The sequence below is a fragment of the Panicum virgatum genome, chromosome 4N (assembly GCF_016808335.1).
Source record: "Panicum virgatum strain AP13 chromosome 4N, P.virgatum_v5, whole genome shotgun sequence".
Classification (NCBI taxonomy): Eukaryota; Viridiplantae; Streptophyta; class Magnoliopsida; order Poales; family Poaceae; genus Panicum; species Panicum virgatum.
Window position 1 is genome coordinate 14209981 of NC_053148.1, and position 20003 is coordinate 14229983.

The following is a 20003-nucleotide window of genomic DNA, read 5'->3' on the forward strand; positions in this document are numbered from 1 at the left end:
AACTCTTGTACCCCCCGAAGTAGTGTCTGTGCTTCCAACGCAAATGTATAAGCTGCACCAGCACTACATGCATGCGATGGCCAATTGCATATTCATGCAGGGCGCAAAGATTAAAGATGATGATTTCTTACGGGGGGAGGCCATTATATGGATAAACTGGGAAGAAATTTACCAACTATTCCATCAGGAGGCCCTCGACATCTCTATGGTCGGCTTGTGGGTTCTGTAAGTATTTTACTCTCCATACGTATTGTTTTGCATGATCTCGACATACTGATCTCTTGATTTATTCGGTATCATGTAGAATGGAGATACATACTTGCAGAAGAAAGGGATACTCTCACATCGGCTTCATCGACCCAATTACTTGTAATTGGAGGCTTCTACGTGACAATTCCGATGAGATATTCCAAAACTTGTTCAAGTACATAAGTGTTCATCACAACAAGCAAATGATATTGTTTCCTTACAACTTTGCGTGAGTGATTCCTTCCGTCTAACTCTTTCTATTCTGTAATCGAATTGTTTAAACCTTAACTACCAAGAACTGCCTCCGTATAATCTTGCAGTGAACACTGGGTCCTAATTATCATAATTCCCGAGAAGAGCCTACTCGTGGTTATGGACTCATTGAGGAGACCTCCAGAACAATACGAAAATATTTTTAACATGATGAAAAAGTAATTCTACCACTACTCCGTCGATGACCGATAATTTGAATCACTTTGTTACTTGACTATAATTGTTCTAATCATGCACAGGATTTGGAAAGAATTCGCTAAAAATCATCCAGGCAAATTTGACAAGGAATTGAAGATCAAGACAGATTTTGCGGTACGCACTTGGATGATTTGTTGCACGATTCATTAGTTTTATTATATATTCATGTAAATACCTGATAATTTCTTCTCTCTTAAAGTGTATGAGGCAGAAACAAGGCACTGTATTGTGCGCATACTATGTATGTGAGAACATCCAGGGTCTGGTACGTCATCCAAAGGGCTGGACAGATTGGGAGGAGGAAGTAAGTAAAAAACTTGTTAATATTTGAACTCGTATTTTAATTAGTCGAAATTAATTATTCCCTTTTTCCATAGGTCGAGGAGATGCGCGATAAACTCATACCGGAGGAAAAGATTATGGCGATTCAAGAACAATTCTCTGGATTTATTGTTGAGCAAGTCCCCAATCCAAAAGGCGAATTCTACTATGATGGAATATCTAATATTGACAATCGCAGCAAATATGACAATATACGCGTATATATGTAATTAAGAACGAATATACCTATGTAAATATATATGTGTGTGTATGTATTAAATTTCTATTTATGAGTATGTATGTATGTATTAAATTTCCAAAAGGCGAATTCTACTATGTAATTAAGAACGAATATACCTATGTAATTAAGAACGAATATACCTATGCAAATATGATGGAGTATGTATGTATTATATATATAAGCACTGCAATAATATATATGTGTGTGTGTATATATATATGTATATATATATATTTATATTTATATAATATTGGTCCTAGACATTTTCATATGTAAAGGAATTCACATGTATAGATATGTGTATACATATATATATATATATATATATATATATATATATATATATATATATATATATATATATATATAAGTGAATTAATTTATATATGAAAACTATCTAGGACAAATATTATATAAGTAACTATATATATATGTATATATTAGTGGAGATCATACACACTGAATTCCAATACATAAGTTTAATTGAAATGCAAAAGTATAATTGAAATAGAAAAAAGAATTGAGAAAAAGAAAACATGAAAAAAAAGGACCTTTTGTCCCTGTTGGTAACACCAACCGGGACAAAAGGGTGCGCCAGCCATGTGGGCGCTGGCAGCACCTTTTGTCCCGGTTGGACAAAAAGTCCTCTTTTGTCCCGGTTGCCAGACCCGGGACAAAAGGGCACCCCCTTTTGTCCCGGACTGGCATTCCCGGTTGGGAAACCGGGACAACAGGGGTTTCCCAACCGGGACAAATCAACGTTTTTGTAGTAGTGGGCCCTTCTCAGCCGGTGCCCAAGGCCCGTTTTCTAGTAGTGTCAGTAGACTCATCAGATCTTGGCAGTTGGTCTATCAATAAGGAGAAGCAGACTTTTGATGCAGCAACTTCTCTTCTTTTGGCTGGTTCTATGGTAAGTTGGTAACGTCCAGCTTCTCCAATCCTCTGTTTTGGTGTGAAGGACCGCTAGCCTGGTTGCTTGTATACTGATCCCCTAGCCGGTGTTTTTAATGTCTTCTTGATCTTGTTGTTAGCAGCGAGCTAGCGAGTGATTAATTTTTTTAACAATGCCAGCCGAGTGATTGTTACGGTTATTGGAAGATGATGACCTGAAATATTTTCTGGTAATTTTATACTTTTGGAGTCATTTTGTGTGAAATTGTTCTTTGTACTGGCTACTATTATCCTTTACAACTATTAGCATAGTGCCCGTATGTTGCTACAGGTAATATAATAGATCTATATAATATCACCAACTTTGTGTTCGTTCACTTCGTGTACAAGTCGCGTGTTGTGATCATGCGAGGTATTGATTGTTCTGGATCCGATTGGGATTCCAATTGATTTGTTCTGGTTCCGATTATGATTCCGACTTATTTGTCCGGGTTCCAATTAGTATTTAAATTGATGAAAGGCTAATCAAACTCGTATACGGGATGGACAAAGGCCCACCTGTCAATGACACAAGATGGATCAAACCAAAATTTGAGGTGGAAACCTTACTCGTTTTAGAAATAAGTTAGATAAGATGTGAGACACATTTAAGTGCCTTTTAATTTCCAAAAAAAGAATGATGTCTCCACAAATTTTGCCAATCTTCTTTAGTAATCTCTTCACACATATTGGGATGTTCGGTGAACATCAGATTGATCTAGAAAGAAGATGACCATGATCATCACAACAAATGTAAAAATATTCATCCTATACATCTCTAAGCATGGATCGATGTAATAATCTAATTGTCCATATTTGTTTTAATTCCCTCCCCCCTATTATTCCCTGAGCATCTGGAGCACCTGGTGCAGTGTGGGAGCAAATCTTGTGACATTGAGCCTGATGTCCTGCTCTATCCAGTAATACCTCATCCCAAACTGCCACCCTTGCTTGTGTATGGACTCCGGGTCGCTGATCACCGGGTTGTCCTTGCCGTACTTGTCGTAGAGCGTGCTCTCCGTGGCCGCGATGCTGTACTCGACGTCCCGCAGCCGCATCTCCCTCGCCGGCCCGCCGTAGAACACCATGGACGAGTGCTCCATGTGCCCCCACGGCACCACCTGCAGCATCACCGCGTTGCTCCGGAGGAAGAAGAAGTTGGTCAGCCCGGCGCCGTGCGCGCCCATGAGCACGTCGCACGAGTCCACCACCTGGGAGAACTCCTCCACGCTGAGGTTCCGCCGCGGCTCGACGGGCACCACCTCGAACCCGGCGCTCTGCGCCGCCGCGACGATCTCCGGGAAGTTGACGAACTTCCTCGTCCGGCCACGGTTTATGAGCATCAGCCGCGGCTTCCGTTGCTGCTCCTTGTACGGGACGTCGACGCCCGGCGGCGGCAGCGCGTAGATCTCGCGGACGTAGAGCCGGAAGTCGAGCATGGTGTAGCTCCGCGGCGCGCGTGCCGGGTCGATGCCTAGGTCGCGGTGGCTGCGGAGGCCGACGGTGACGTGCGGGTAGCACCGGACGCCGCCGTCCTGGTTGAAGTCGACGACGTCGTAGCGGGAGAGGTTGCGGAGGATGAGCCGGTACTTGTCCACGAACCACGGCTGGAGGTCGGAGACGAGGAACTGGACCTCGCCGTCCAGCGCGCGCGTGGTGATGAAGAGGGGGATGAGCACGTCGCTGAAGTCGTGCCACGGGTTGGACGTGAGCCCGTTCATCGCGAACACCACGGCCGGGACGGCGTGCCGGGAGGTGCACTCCGGCGCCGCCGCCGCCTGGGAGGCGTTGAGCGACCTGACCGTGACATTGCCCACGTACTCCAGGTACTTGCGTGACTGGTCCCGGATGCTCCACTCCTGGCTGTCCGCGCCGCGCTCGCCGGCTGGCGGGAGGTAGAGGACGGTGCGGTTGGCTCCCAGGGCGCGTGCGTCGCCGGAGATCTCGCAGATATCGTATCTGGGATCGGAGAGGTCGCAGATTGGCTTGCGTGCCGTAACTGCGAAAAAAGAAGTTAACTCATGCTCGGATTATGAATTACTCTCAAATTGTAAGTCATTCCAACTTCCTTAAAATCTTTTCTATAATTTCTCAAATATAAAAAATGTTGGAATAACTTACCATTTGAAACAGAGTATGTAAGTAGCATATGCTCACAGAATGTAGTTCGGCATGGAAGCACAACTGCGTGCACAACTGACCTGGTTCGATGTTGGTATCATTTTTTATGCTGCCTTGATCGACTTCTTGCCGGATAAGCTCTTCCTCCTCCATCCTGTCACTTCTTGCATCGTTCACTGCTTGACCTCCTTCTGGATTTTTCTCATTCTCATCATCTAATTCATTCATTAAAAGTTGGTCATTAGGGGAATCATCTCGCACTAAATCTCAATTATTCGGTCTCGGAAAAAATCTCAATTATTGGAATCTTCCAGGTCAAAGAACTGTTTGCTGAAGCACATGAAACCTCATGTGCTCAATCGGTGACAGACAACAATGCCCATGGAAATCTGAGTAATTAATTTACTGACAGAGTTTGTATAACGTGAGAACTATTTTTAAATTTTGAAACTATAAGAAGTTGGTAATTCACTTTCCTGTTCTAAAACTAAAATCCGTTTAGAAAATTTAAGAAATGTTTGCTCACGACTTCACATTTGGGTAAGAACCATGTCCTTATGGGTGAGCAAACCCTTCATATTGATTATTCCAACTTTTGAATTTGCATGTCCACGATCATGATCCAATGATCTGTATCAGAAATGAATGTTAGCGTCCAACTCTTTTGTTGTGCTATATGTTGCTTTTTATTGTAGTAGGACCCGGTTGGATTGATAAGAATGTCATTTGATTCATATGTGCACAGGCCAAGCCGTCCATCCCTTGTCTTAATTTTGGTTTCATGTTTTGTCCCATGGCAACAACAACAACATAGTCTTTTTTCCCAAGCAAGTTGGGGTAGGCTAGAGATGAAACCCGAAAGAAATAAGTTTAAAGTTCAGGCACATTGATAGCTAGTCTCCAAGTGCTCCTATCCAAATCTATCTCTTTAGAGATATTCCAATCCTTAAGGTCCCATGGCATAAAGGCAAATTTTTTATTTGTCTTTTTGTTTCTAGTGATTGTGATTGAGATATATCACAATCAGTCGCATTGATTGCATGTAACAAATCAATTTCAAGTACCTTTTGGCTTTGGTACGCGTAGCACGGAATGTGTTGGCAACTTATTAGGACTACTAGAAAAATGTGTTGAGGGCGTGTGTAACAAATTTGACTAGGTGTGTGAATTGGTGACCTTAGGTATACCTCTAATACTCTTTAGTTTAAATATTTATACTACTTTTTCAAAATGAGATCTTAATTTAAAAAAAAGTATAAATATTTGAACTAAAAGGGGTTGGAGGTACACCCAAGATTCACCAATTTGCACCCCCACTACTACAGATTCGGCATTTTGTCCCGATTCCAAACTAGCTTTTGTCCCGGTTTTGGAACCGGGACATGGCTTCCCGGGACAAAATATCCCTGACGCTAAAATTTTTTTTGCACCCCGCGGGATTCGATCCCAAGACCTCTTGCCTAGCGTATGGTTTCCTTGCAAACTCACCTAAGTAGTACATGTGACTCAGTATAGAATAACTTCCTTTTAAACTATCACGTGGAGGGGTCTTTTGTCCGGGTTGGTAACACCAACCGGGACAAAAGAGGCCTTTTGTCCCGGGTGGAGCCACCAACCGGGACAAAAAGGGTCACCCTTTAGTCCGGGTTGGTGTTACCAACCGGGACAAAAGTGGGGCCTTTTGTCCCGGGTGGTGGCTCCACCGGGGACAAAAGGCCCCTATCCCCCCGCTGGCCCGGCTAGCCGTTGGACCCAGGACAAAAGCCACCATTTATCCCGGCTGCCCCGGGACCAAAGACAGCCGGGATAAATGGTCTGGAACAAAGACCTGTTCTGTAGTAGTGCCCCAAATTTGACAAGGAAACCACCTTATATGGATTGATCAATAATACAAGACTGTTTAAATGGACTTAGTAACGACTAACAAAATTTTCAACATCTTAAGGTGCGTGACCCCTCTTAACTATGTTTTGGTGTTTTTCAGACGTGCTCTAATTTTGTTTTGTGTGTTTTTTTAGCTCGGGTAATATTATCTAGCCGAATTAACCTTTTTGTGATTTTTATAGAAGTGGTCCCTATAAATGTCATGCAGTTAAAAGTAGAAAGAGTATGCTATAAACCGAACTACGAAAGGGACTAAAAATAAAGACAATTAATTAATTATTACTAGTACGACTCATCAGTATGGGCATCTGGCGTTCACTGGCTATTGGTCCTTTAATCATTGATCCTGACTGAGGCTTAACAACAAGCAAAGGATCATTCCTAGCTAAATTAAAACCTTAAGAGGTGCCGAGTTGGCTGTTATTCATTACTATATAGGAGTATGTATGTAACCATCCATCATTGCCTTGCCAGCCCATAGATATGTCAAACTCATCACCATCATGCATTAGGAAGGCTGAAGACGACTGATCACCCAAAGCTACAAACGGTGCCGTGGGCTGCTGAGTTTTGTGTTGGCTGTTTTGTATTTTCTCAGTCTGTGTGTACTTACATCCTACTTAATTAAACATGGAGAGTAGCAGTTCTACGTCTTCGAAAAATTGTGCACTATATTCGATTAAGAATGTAGCAGAGTTTCTTAATTTAAAATTCACTGTAATATTTTTTTTAATTACGGCATAATTTACTGCAAGTTACCTTTTGCCATGTTGTTCGGCATCGACGATGGCGACGTTGGAGGAGTATTGGCGTTTTGACCCGTACTCACGGCCGGCGTCGACTGTAGGACACCTGCAAATGAAGAACTGGCCGATTACTATATATTTCCGCTTAAAAAAAACTGGTTAGTGTTACTTGTCTGATGTGATCGATCAGCCGACGCCCATGGTTTCAGGATCTAGACATGTTAAAAGCTGTAGCTAGGGCACTGGTGACAGCAAGAATAATCGAGAAGAGAAATGGCTAGAGTCAACGACCACACAACCTGTTATTCCCACATGCATAATTTGATACGCTAGTAGTAGGAGAATTTGTCTAACGTTTACGCATGTTCGGAGATCAAATAATGGATTATTCCTTGCAGATAGATGCCGCCACTTCAAATCGCTTTTTGAACCAATTTTCAGCAGGAATCAACGTCGTTTCTGCTTGTTTTTTATTCTATTGGCCATTCTATTATATACATTTTAAGTGACAGGTGAATTTCTTTTTAGTGGAGAAGGGAATTTCAAAGGAAGATGGAACCAGTACGTCACCGAGTATAAGCATGGTCAAAGAAGCAAGGACAAAGGGGCGCGCAGACGAAACGAAGAAAGCAGTAGTGGCGGCGGTGGCGCTAATTATTCTCCGCATGGGGCCGGGACAAGAACAGAAACCGGATTGAGAGATTTTAACAACTCTGAAGGAAACGAGTTCAGAAGAACACGGCGGATGATTATTACTAGAACAAATAAGCCCATCAGAAATTAGAGGATGGCACCAGTAAAATGAATGGTAGCTAGCTACACACGCACTGCAGCCGAACTCAGAAAGAGCTAGGAGGGCTCACCAATGGCGTTTTGCGACCCGAACTGGGAGGACAAGGTGGTGTAGAGCAGCAGGACGAGGAAGAAGCCGAGGAGGAACCCGACCACGGCCTGGTGGTGCTGCGCCACCGCCCTCACCGCGCTCTTCGGCGCCGACGGCGACGGCCAGTCGGTGCCGCCCATCCCCTGACCGCCCCGCTCGCCCGTCCCGGCCTCTTCTTTCTCCTTGAGCTACTTGAGGATTCGGCAAGGCCCTGCTTCATGCGACGGCTACTACACGCGTCGTCGTAGTAGCCTGGGCAGCAGCGCATATTAATACACATCCGGCGGTGTGCGATTCTGTGGCCATCTGGTTCTGACTGGCGGCCTGAGCATGAATTCCACACGGCACGAAGTTGGCAGCGTGGTACACGGCCGGGATGGACGTTCCAACAGCAACGGTTTGGGTTGGGTTGGCAGCGACTCCGGTTTAGAACCCCTGCTTCGTTCCCTGTATTCATCTCTCTGTGGAGTTTTTTCAATCCCGTTTCCCGATGTGCAATGGCTTATGGCTCGCGTAGAGTAGGTCATACATGTCATGCCGATGACTTTGGCTACGGATTAGTACTAGTTCTACCGGAGAATTCGGCAACTACTATACATGACTGTTCTGGGCAGCTTCTCCTATGATGTTAAGCAGGGGAGGTAAGCAGCTGGAGAGGCGAGGCTCGAACCTGGCCAGGCGTAGCAGCAATGAGACCACCTGCGAATTGCTGGCGATTTCCAGTTGATTTTAAGAAGTTTTGTAAGCTGGTGGAATATTTTTCAACGATAATGCTTAATGGATATTTCCTGGGTTTTGAAATATAAAGTATTGATGGGTTCAAAATTTGTACCTAAATATAAGGTATCATAGGATGTTTTGGAAACTAATTAATTATTTCCAACCGGCCATGAAATCAGCAAAGTGATAACCAAAGAAGGTATTGAATGTGTTATTTCCTTACCTTCTTAATCTGTCAGGAAAATGCTAGGATGTCCTATATTACAGAACGGAGGGAGTAAATTAAGGGAATAAAAATCTTGTAAGGGTGGAATATTTTTTTCTCAAAGCTGGAACAATTGCTCCAACTACGCCAAAAGAATGTGTCACATTCACAATCAATTTTTTCAACAACAAACCATTAAAATGTACTCAAGCGTGATCTCATTTTAAAAATCTCATCGTAAGAAACAAAAACATATTTTAATTTTGATATTTGGTTTTAAATGTGGCCTTTTCATTTGCACGTCACTTTTCTTATATGTTTGGGTCGCCTGCCCCGACCACACCTTATCTCTCCCTTCTGCATTATTATGGGTCATACCCACAAGGAAAAACCAGCCTTGCCAAGGCGGCCTCGGTCTATATGGTCCCATCCCTTCACATCCGAGTTGAAACTTCCTTTAGGGTCTACTAGTACAAAGATGTATTCCCCTTTCATTTTCTTGCTGAAACATATGGATTTTTTTTATTTTTATTGGAATGACTCACATTTTATTCTACTGAAAATTTGGTATGAGAAAGCTTTAAGCAGTAGCACTTCAGTTGATCAATCCATTATAATGAATTTTAATGATAATAAAATTGGATTTACTACTGTAAAGTGATAATACAAATTTAACTTGCAGACTTGGTGTAGAAGCTGTTCTCCGCAGTAAGACACATATTCGGATGCCTTGCCACTAAACAATGTTAAAGGTTAATAGCACAAAAATTTCATGTCACAAATGTTGGTCAAAGTCCCAGCATCTAAGGATACAGTGAGTTAATTGACAAAGAAGAACTCTCCAGCTTGCAGGTTGCAAACAGGAAACAAGTACAAACCTTCAACATCAATGTGGGTCATGTCAAAGTCTGATGGTTTAAGTAACCATATTCGTCTCATGGAAGAACACGCTATCTCCAAAGCCATCCAAATCTTTCCATAGTTCGGCGCTATCATGCCGCAAATTAGCCAATTTAACTGCCTAATTTTTGAAGAACGACCAACAACGGATGGTGATGTTAATCGAGTGATAAAAGAAGAATGTGCCAATGATGTCAAACAACTCAAATGGTGATGTTAAATATATTTTTACAAACCAACATGGAACAATTCATTGTTCAAATGGAATAAAATGGTGAATTACTTTGTGTTCAACGTTGTTGTCCGATCAAGTTGCTGTGACAAGGTCATAACTAAAAAAATTCTTCTAAACACTAAACCTTTTTCCAACATCAAAGATTTACTATGAAACAATTTACTTTGACATGGACATGATGTAGATGAGAGATAACAATATTTAAGGTTTCAAAATTATTTAACAATATTGACGTACGCTCCGCCACCCGCGTTCAATCATTGTTCGGTCAGTGAAAGGATCGAGATCCAAGAAGGGGTTGAATTGGGACTTTTTCAAATTTCTATCGAGTCCTTAACCTAGACTAGTGTTGCCCAATCTATAAAGGTTGATCCTATCAACTAGAGCACACTAGCATCATCATTCTAGGTAGGATAACATTCTAACATGTTCATTTTCCTTAGAGTTGATCACACTAACAAATATGCAACTTAGTCAATAGAAACAAACTAGCATGATATCTTCTAGGCAAAAGCAAACAAGCAAGAGTCTTAACAAGCACAAAGGATATGAAAAGCTAGTAAAGTAAAAGGGAGGGACACGAGACAACCGGATTTTTTCCCGTGGTATCGAGGGGTTGACGCTCTCCCCTAATCCACATTGGAGCACCCACTAAGGGTATCGCTCCCTTGCATCACCAAGAAGCAAATCTTCGCTAAGAATGCTCTTTCTCCATCTCCGGAATGGCGAGCTTCACACCATGTACAATCTCCTTCTCTTGGGGCTCTCACAATCTCCAAGAGCTCACCAAGAATCACCCAAGATCGTCTAGGTGCCGTCAAACACCAAGAGTTACAAGCTCTCAAGGCTTCACTTGACCCTCACTAAGATGACCTAAGAACTAGTACACTTGCTACTCAAGGAATGGTTGATTTCTTCTAGTTGGATCACTTGCAATCACTAGATCTTCATTCAATGGCTCCAAACACTTCTCTTCTCTTCTCTTCTCTAGGGTGGCCTCAGGTATTCAATGCGTCAAAGGCATCATAAATGAGCCAGGGGGTCGACTTATATAGAGTGGAGAGGCACCCCTAGCCATTGGGAACAAACTGCCCAAAAAGTCATAACCACCGGATAGACCGAAGGGGCAGCACCGGAGTATCCGGTCACACTAAGACCAAATAGTAGCCATTGACATCTGACACAGGGACAGTCTGACAATATTGCACCGGTGCATGCTTAGATGTGGCACTGGTGTAACCGGTGCTGAAGAATTTCCTTCACTGGCCACTGCAAAGCCTCTGATCAATGCAAGGGTGAGTGCACCGGTGCATCATTTTCAAGGCACCGGTGTAACCGGTGCTGAAGTGATGTTTCTGACCCAACTTACATGCTCTGTGAAGGATAACATGGTGAATAGACCGGTGCTCGGTCATGGGTCACCGGTGTAACCGGTGATACTGTGTTTTTCTTCACCCGAGCCCTGCAGCACTGTCCGGATGCACCGGAGCCATGGCACCGGTGTAACCGGTTGCCTCCGGATGGACCGGTGCATGGGCACCGGTGTAACCGGTGCAACTCTTTCTTTCTGTTTTCCAGCTGAGTTGATTTGGAGTTGATTCTTCCTTCGACCTTTTGTTCTTCCAGGTATTTTCTTGAGTTCTTTTGAGTTGTCTTGGACTGAATTTAGCAAGTGTGCATCGTTTCTAAGGCCAAATCGATTCGAGTCAACCTACTAACCCGAGAACCCCTCTTAATAGTAGCATCACTAACTTAAATCTATAAAACTCAAACTAAATCAAGTGTCCTTCATCTCCTTGTGACACTTGAATCTAGAACGGTCCTTATCCTTGAAAATTGAGTCCGTGAATCATTTGACCATGAATTTTGTGGGGTCTCCTTTCATATTTCATATGAGACTTAACTTGTAAATAACATTTCCTTCAAAACACACGTTAGTTGCATACGGTCGTCATTAGTCACCGAAACTTACCGATTGCATCTATGGGCCTAGATGCACTTTAATCTCCCCCTTTTTGGTGATTGATGACAACACAAAGTAGAGATAGTGTAATATGAAATTGAAAGCGCTACAACACATGCAGGATACAAGATAAGCAAGGAACTGAACAAGCATGCATTAACTGAAACTAAAGCACATGTAGAGACATGTCAACACAAGAGCATACACAATATCCAAACGACATGTCTGATAAATCAAAAGCTATGAAGAGTCCAAATCACGCCACAAACCCCCAGCTCCCCCTATCTCTACTCCCACTATCTATCTCCCCCTTTGGCAACAAAGCACCAAAAAAGAAGGCGAAGCAACTCCTGGGGTGGAGAAGACGGAGTCAGCTGGATGGGTGTGGCGATGAAATGGTCGGGGTCGTCGTCGAGTCGTTGGAGGAGACGGTAGACGTGATGGTCGAAGTCGTCGTCGGAGCAGCTGAAGAAGTAGGTGGAGCTGAAGACGTGGCTGCCTCCATGATGACACTGGTGGCCTCCGTCAATGGTGCTGACGAGACTGGAATGGTGCCCGCCGAGGAAGGACGAACAGTAGTCGGACGGATCGGCTCGAAGGTGAGTGTGGTGACCGAAACATGCTAAGCAGACGGGTGCTGGAACTGACGTAGCATCTCCTACTGCTGGAGGAAAAGGGCACGTTGCTCCTCGTTCATCCCATACTGCTGTCTTGGAGCTGGAGCTGGAGAAGGCATCGCAAACACCCCGATCTGAAGTAGTGGAGACATCGGGTACGAGGCGAAGAGTGTCTGCACGAATCCGCCAATCGGAGGAGGAGGACCAGAGGGGTCATACTGGAGCTGCTGAGTACTAGGGAACTGGGCCTCCGGCAGACCCTGATGATGGTAAAGTGTCCCAAAATAGCCTGAGAAAACTGTGAACATCTGCTGCCTCAACTCCTGGAAGAGGAGTGTCTGAGCCTCGACCTGGCATGCCTGCTCTACTAGAAGCCTGTTCTGTATCTCCCTCTGAGAGCATTGCTCCTCTGCAAGTGTCTGGATAAGCGATGCAAGTGAGTATGGCTAAGACACCTGAGTGGCTGTAACTGGTGGCAATGGTGCTGGACCACGTGAAGTGCCTGCCTCGTCGTCGTGAGTAGCTCGGGGGACGGAAATAGTAGGCGTAGTCCTTGTCATCCTCCGAGTCGTCTGTGTCCATAGCCAAGAACCCGGGCAACTGAGCCTCTGCCTCGTCCAAAGCGGCGTCCTCTGCAGCCCTCTCCTCGTCCCGGACTCTGCCCTCGGCCAACGCACACTCGTCAAGTGTCCTCTGTGCTAGGCGCTGGCCCCTCGGGCCACATCTGCCATCTCGAGGTGCAGGTGGTGTGTACTCCTTGAAGCTCGACCTCGAGTGCTGCAGCTCGTCCATATGGGCATTATGTCCGAGCTGTGCTAGGATCCAGCTGATCCAGTGCGCGAACGGCTGCTGACGGTGGGCTCTTCTAACTCACAGATAAAAAGATCTACAATATCAAATTGTCTGCCTGTCAGGATGTAAATCAGAAGCCACTGATGCAGATCGGTGATTCCCTCATTGTACCCCAACCTATATAGCGGACTGTAAGGATCACCGGGGTGTTCGACCCTAGAGGGGGAGGGGTGAATAGGGTCGCTAATCGCTTTTTAACCTAGGGCTCAAACTACTTGCATAAGATAAACCTAACACGTCCTATACATGCTAGTTATGACTAAGGTTTATCTATGCTACTCACTACTTACCCCTAAAAGGCTTGCAACCTAGCTAATCCTAATCAAACCAACTAGGAAAGTATAGGTACGCAAGATAGAGTAAATGTAGAAACGTAATACGGTAAGTAAAGAGGTAAGTGTAAGAGGGATGCAAACTCCCGAGTAGACACGATCATGTAACGTGGTTCGGCACAAACGCCTACGTCCACGGGACACCGAGGCTCTTCCGATCACCGTCTTGCACTACGCCACCAAGGCGATGCCGGCAAGCAAAGACAAGTGCCCACAAGACACCGAGTCTCGTGCACCACCACCGTCTCTCTTGGTCACCCGGCCGAAATCCACTACGGAGCTTCTCCACCAAGGAGGGGGTCTCCTCTTCCCCCGCACAAAGTGTCGTTGCCACTCCACACCAAGTCGGAGGGTCACACGACGGATCACAAGGATTGCTTGCCGCAGCAAGACTTCTCTCAAGGGAGCTCTCGCAAGAACTAATCCCTATTACAAGCACTAAGCACTCTCACAAGTGTGCTTAAGCCTATATGATGTACAATGAAGCTCTATGGTGGTTGGAGGTGTTCTTCAAATGTCTTATGCTTCCTTAGTCTCCAGCACTCTCAAATGAGCTGTGGGGTGGCATATATATAGCCCACACACCCCAAACTAGCTATTGGAAAAAGGCTGACAAAAAGCGCTATCACCGGTTAAACCGATGCTCCCGTTTTTGTCATCACCGGTATAACCGGTGAGTGCATTTTCCAACTAGCCGTTAAACTTCAACGGCTACCTCAATCGACTGACGTAATCAAACGATGCAGCGTCGGTTTAACCGGTGAGTGTAGTTGCTGAAAAACTAACTCTCTGGACAACTGCACCGATGTTCACCAATATCTAGCGTCGGTTTAACCGGTGTATAGATTTTGCTTCAGCTGCTGAGTTCATTGCACCGACGTATTCAACTTTCTTGACGTCGGTTCAACCGGTGTTACCAAAATTCCAGACGTGCTCTTCTTAGCGTCGGTTCAACCAGTGTACTCTGCTGATTTGGCCTTCTCTGAGTCTGTTGCACCGGTGAGTACAATTTCCATATCGTCGGTTTAACCGGTGATAGTAAATTGTCTCTGTCTTGATTTCTTTGACTTGGTTTTCTTCACGGTCTCTTCGATTCTTGTCCTTTGGACCGAAGAGCTACGCATATCTTCTCTTTTGTCATCACTTGAACCTAAAAGCCTGGGAATGTTCATCTTAACAATCATATTAGTCCAAGTGTTGTGTGTGTCATCAATCGCCAAAACATTATATTGAAATATGGCATGAGAGGCCATTTTCGCTACACAGACTCCGTCGAAGAGCTAGGTGAATAATCTTGGCGAGCGGTGTGAGCCTGTCTGGTAACCTCGGTGTCCCTGGCAAAAATGGCTAAATGAAAAGAATGATGGCCTCCTCATCTGGAGGTGGGTACGGCTGGTGAGGGTGACAGGGAGGCTCGACATCGCCGTAAGTCAGGTGGTGTAGAGAGTGGGGCTCTGCTGTGTGTGTCACTCCAAGTAAAGTAGCCAACCTCTCTCGTGTCAGCCTGCAATGCCTCCCCTGGAACATAAACTCTATAAATTGTTAGTCCTCGTCAACAAACAAAGTGGCATAGAAGATCCTGACCCACTCACGGACAAATCTGTCCCTGTCGCTGAGTAGTGCTCGCAGTCCTGGGTACTCCTCAAAGAACGGGAGAATAGGGACTCCTCCTGCTGCCACTCTGAGAGCTCCCCAGTGGAGTCTCCTGTGCTCACTGAACCGGACGCCCAACTGACAGTAGGCGTAGTAGAACGCCATCTGTATCCGTGTGTAGAACCGGCGGTCAACGTTCTGCTCTCTCTGCTCCAGAAACCAGACCTGAGAAGTCACAAGTCGAAAGTGCCGGATCTTGTGCGACGGCATCCCTCTGAGATCAATGATATCAACGAAGTATGACTCTGAGGAACTGTCACCTCCGGGCTGATCCTCAGTCTGAGTGTCACCCTATGTCTGTGTGTCACCCTCTGTCTGCTGCTCGGTCTGCTACTGAGGCTGCGTGCGAGTCCCTCGCCTTTGAACGGCACACCCTCGGGTCCGTGGGCCACCGCGAGGTGGCGGTGTGGGCTGAGCTGTCTCTGTGGTGCGGGTACGCGCTGAGCGGCGTAACTGAGGTGTGTCCTCTGGCTCCCCTACCTCTCAGCCTCTGCCTCAGAGTCTCTGATCCGGACTGAGCACTGTGGCTGGTCTGCTGCATCTACTGCTGCCTGTGGTCGGTCCCACTCACGTTCATCGCGAGATCTCTTCTTCTTCGCCACAACAACTGCCTTGCCCTTTCCTTTCTTATCTCCTGCCATCTGTCAGAGAAATTGGTAGAAGATACTACAATTAAGTCGAGAAGTATATAATAGTACTAGAATCATACACTAGAGATAAGAGAACCTAAGCAAAGCATGGATTTGATTGAGCCTAAATATGTTTTCTAGTGGATGAAAAGTGTCTCAAATGATTCTACAATAGAGTAGTGACATGATTACGATGAGATGTGAGTGTGTGAGTCTCTAATGTCTAGTATGTGCTCTAGAGTGAAACAAGTGCAGAGATATTCCTAAATGTGAGAGAAAAAGTGCACAAGTGATAGCAAAATGTGACAATGGGTGCACAAGTGTGATAGCAAAAATGCTCTAGTGGCAATGTGTGATAAAAAAAGGTGTAAGAGATGTGAACATGAGCGTGCACCAGTGGCCTAAGTTGAGTAGAACATGAGTTTGAACTATACCACTGAGAATCGGAAGAAATCGATGAAATTTTGCCCCTTAGGCAAAGCACCGAGCACCCTGCGTGCGGAGCTCGGGGTGGAAGGGAAGCCTGGTGAACCTCGATCTCCGGCACAGTCTGAGCGCGGGGGATGGACTATGTGCGGTGGAATAAGGGCGGCGTGGCGGCGGCGCGAAGCGGCGGTGCGGCGGCAGTCTGGGCAGCGCTAGGGTTAGGGCGGCGGCCACGCCCTGGGCGGCTTGAGCACGTCGGCGGCTGCTGCAGAGCGGCAGCGGAGGCGCAGCCTGGTGCGGAGAGGCGCACGGCGGAGGTGCGCGGCGGAGGATGTTGTGCGGCGGCGCGATAGTGAAGCATGGATGAGTGGCGGCGGTCGGGTGGACGGGCGGCGCGTGGTTGCGGGAGGAGACAAGTGAACGCGACTGATGAGTGGGGCCCGCGAGGAAGTTAAGAGTAACTGACAGGGCGTCCCCGCAAACCCTAAGGGCACCGGATGCACCAGTGGGTGCAGAGGTGCCTAGCATCGGTGTAAGTTTGACTCGATTTGAAAAGGGTTGAAACCAGGTCAACACAGAGGCACAGGTTGCACCAGTGAGGAAGCACCGGTGTAACTGGTGAGTGTCGGTGCATACACCAGTGTAGTGTACAGAGAGGATGTTTTGATGCTAAAAGACGCAAAGTTGCACCGGTTAGACCGCACCCTCAGCTTCGGTGCAACCGGGCAACGTCGGATAGGCCGGTGCACCAGCACCGGTTCAACCGGTGATACATGAATTTTCAACTGAACTAGAAACTCTACTTGTGATCCAATTTCTGAAGAACCAAAGCAAGTAAACACTTAAATTGGACCATTTTTGAGAGACATCTTCACCCCTCAAACACTCATACTTATAGATGCTCGCAAGCTTTTACATAACATATGCAAATTAAGAACCAAGCGAGGATAAACACAAGATCCAAGAAATGTATGAGTCATACGGCCTATGAACTTAGAGATTAAAACTTTAAGTTCGCTAGGACATGACTCAATAGGTATGAAAGTGCAACATTGATCTTATCACTCTTATGGAGTTGGTATACCATATATGTCATGAATATCATTTTCGAAGTGTGATTTGCTCCCTTGTGATGCTACTAGCGTGATACAATGCTAATGCAAAGTGGGAATTTAAACATGAATGCACGCTATATGACAAGAAAAATGCATTGCATAAATTTAAATCTATCTTGTCAAGTTTGAACCCTCGGCAAGCTTCTTCATGATGAACCTTTCTACATGCCATGAGCGAAACAAGGATCCACCAGCTTATGCAAGACCCATGTTCATCACTATCTTGACAAGGTTAGACAAGCCCATAGGATGTACAAAAGAAACGCATCTATATGACAAGGCAATTATATGACGTTAGAAGCATCTAGCACGTTGAGCTCACTTCGCAACCTACAAAAGGTGCTCTCATCTAGAGTTTTTGTGAAGATATCCGCCAATTGATCTTCGGAACGAACACCACAAAGTGATATATCATTCCTTGCCACATGATCTCTTAGAAAGTGATGGAGAATATCTATGTGTTTTATGCGAGAGTGTTGAACTGGGTTATTAGCAATTTTTAGGGCACTCTCGTTATCACAAAGGAGCGGGATCCTATCTAATACCACACCATAGTCCAAAAAGCTTTGCTTCATGCAGAGGATTTGAGCACAACAAGCCCCGGCGGCAATGTATTCTGCCACCGCGGTTGACAAGGCCATGGAAATTTGTTTCTTTGAAGACCACGAGACCAAGGAACGCCCTAGCAAGTGGCACCTACCCAATGTACTCTTGCGATCCACACAACATCCGGCAAAATCCAAATCCGAGTATCCCAAGAGTGTAAAACTAGCGCCTTTGGGGTACCACAAGCCTATGCTAGGTGTATGTTTGAGATATCTAAGGATCCTCTTAACGGCACTAAGGTGTGACTCCTTAGGATTTGCTTGAAAGCGAGCGCACATACATACACTAAATATGATATCGGGCCTAGATGTGGTTAGGTAAAGATGCGACTCAATCATAGAATGATAAAGAGTTTGGTCAACCAATTTACCTCCCTCATCTAAGTCAAGATGTCCATTGGTTGGCATTGGAGTCTTGATCGGCTTGCAATCATCCATCTTGAATTTCTTGAGGATATCTCTTGTATATTTTTCTTGATGGATGAAGGTCCCTTCCTTTAATTGCTTGATTTGAAACCCAAGGAAGAAGTTGAGCTCACTGATCATGGACATCTCGAATTCCCTAGCCATCATATCTCCAAATTCTTTGCAAAGAGTGGGGTTAGTTGAACCAAAAATGATATCATCAATATAGATTTGACATACAAATAGTTCTTCATTGATAATTCTTGTGAACAATGTAGTATCCACTCTCCCGATCTTGAAGCCCTTGTTGAGGAGGAAGCCACAAAGGCGTTCATACCAAGCCCTTGTTGAGTCCGTAGAGCGCCTTGTCCAACCTATAAACATGATTTGGATATCTAGAATCCTCAAACCCGGGAGGTTGTTCAACAAACATCAACTCATTAATAAAGTCATTTAAGAAAGCACTCTTCGCATCCATTTGAAATAGTTTCATGTTATGATGTGAAGCATATGCTAGAAGGATACGAATGGCTTCAAGTCTTGCAACGGGGGCAAATATTTCACCAAAATCCAACCCTTCAACTTGTGCAAAGCCCATAGCCACAAGTCTTGCCTTGTTTCTTACCACCACACCATTCTCATCTTGTTTGTTGCGGAAGACCCACTTGGTGCCAATGATGTTCTTTCCTTGAGGACGCTCTTCAAGAACCCAAACTTCATTGCGGGTGAAGTTGTTGAGCTCTTCTTGCATTGCAATTACCCAATCCGTGTCCTCAAGTGCTTCATCTATATTTATGGGTTCCAAGCAAGAAACAAACGAGTAATGTTCACAAAAAGAGGCATATTGATGTCTACGAGTTCTTACTCCACCGGAAGGGTCACCCATGACCAAGTCAATGGGATGGTTCCTTGAAGTTCTTGTTGGCCTCTCTTGTGATTGTGATGAGGGATCTTCTAGTGGTTCGACATCTTGAGCTTGAATTTGGGCTTGCTCACTTGTGATGTGGGTGTCATCAAATGGAAGTTGTTCTTGAACCACTTTCCCATCTTGAATATCTTGAGGAGGATGAGAAGCATCATCTTCTTCATCGGATGACTATCATGATGATTTGTTGGTGTAGTTACTTCTTCAACTTTGGAGTCATCCTTGGAAGAGGCTTCTACTTGAGTGGATGAATTTGCATTTTCTCCTTCCTCCTCCTTTGGCTTGATTTGTCCAATGGCAATGTTCTTCATAACTTCTCGTAGTGGTTCATCACCTACATCATCACAAGAGAAATCCTCCCCTTGGGAGCCATTAGTCTCATCAAACTCCATATTACAAGTTTTTTCAATCATGCACGTGGCATTATTGAATACTCGATATGCTTTGGAGTTAGATGAATAACCAACAAGAAAACCAACATCACATCTACTTTCAAACGTGCCTAGGTGCTTCCTTTTCTTGAAGATGTAGCATTTACAGCCGAAGACCCGAAAGTAGGAGATATTGGGCTTTCT

The 20003-nt window shown here is 45.1% G+C and overlaps 1 protein-coding gene across 1 annotated transcript; it reads right to left on the reverse strand.

Annotated features, from left to right (window-relative positions):
• Window positions 1–2817: 2817 nt before the first annotated feature.
• LOC120670904 (beta-1,2-xylosyltransferase XYXT1-like) lies at window positions 2818–8282 on the reverse strand. The gene is made up of 4 exons (XM_039951095.1): window positions 7827–8282; window positions 6977–7069; window positions 4414–4548; window positions 2818–4211 (listed from the first exon to the last, which is right to left on the reverse strand). Exons 1-4 carry the CDS (start codon window positions 7984–7986, stop codon window positions 3052–3054), a joined length of 1548 nt encoding a protein of 515 aa, XP_039807029.1. The 5' UTR covers window positions 7987–8282; the 3' UTR covers window positions 2818–3051.
• Between the last annotated feature and the right edge of the window lie 11721 nt (window positions 8283–20003).

Excerpts from the sequence above, each read along its gene's own strand:
- LOC120670904 (XM_039951095.1), bottom strand. The coding sequence starts at position 7,986 with ATGGGCGGCACCGACTGGCCGTCGCCGTCGGCGCCGAAGAGCGCGGTG. Across the intron at positions 7,070-7,826 it reads CGGGTCGCAAAACGCCATTG|GTGTCCTACAGTCGACGCCG; the intron begins GTGAGCCCTCCT and ends CTTCATTTGCAG. Across the intron at positions 4,549-6,976 it reads GCCGAACAACATGGCAAAAG|ATGATGAGAATGAGAAAAAT; the intron begins GTAACTTGCAGT and ends TGAATGAATTAG.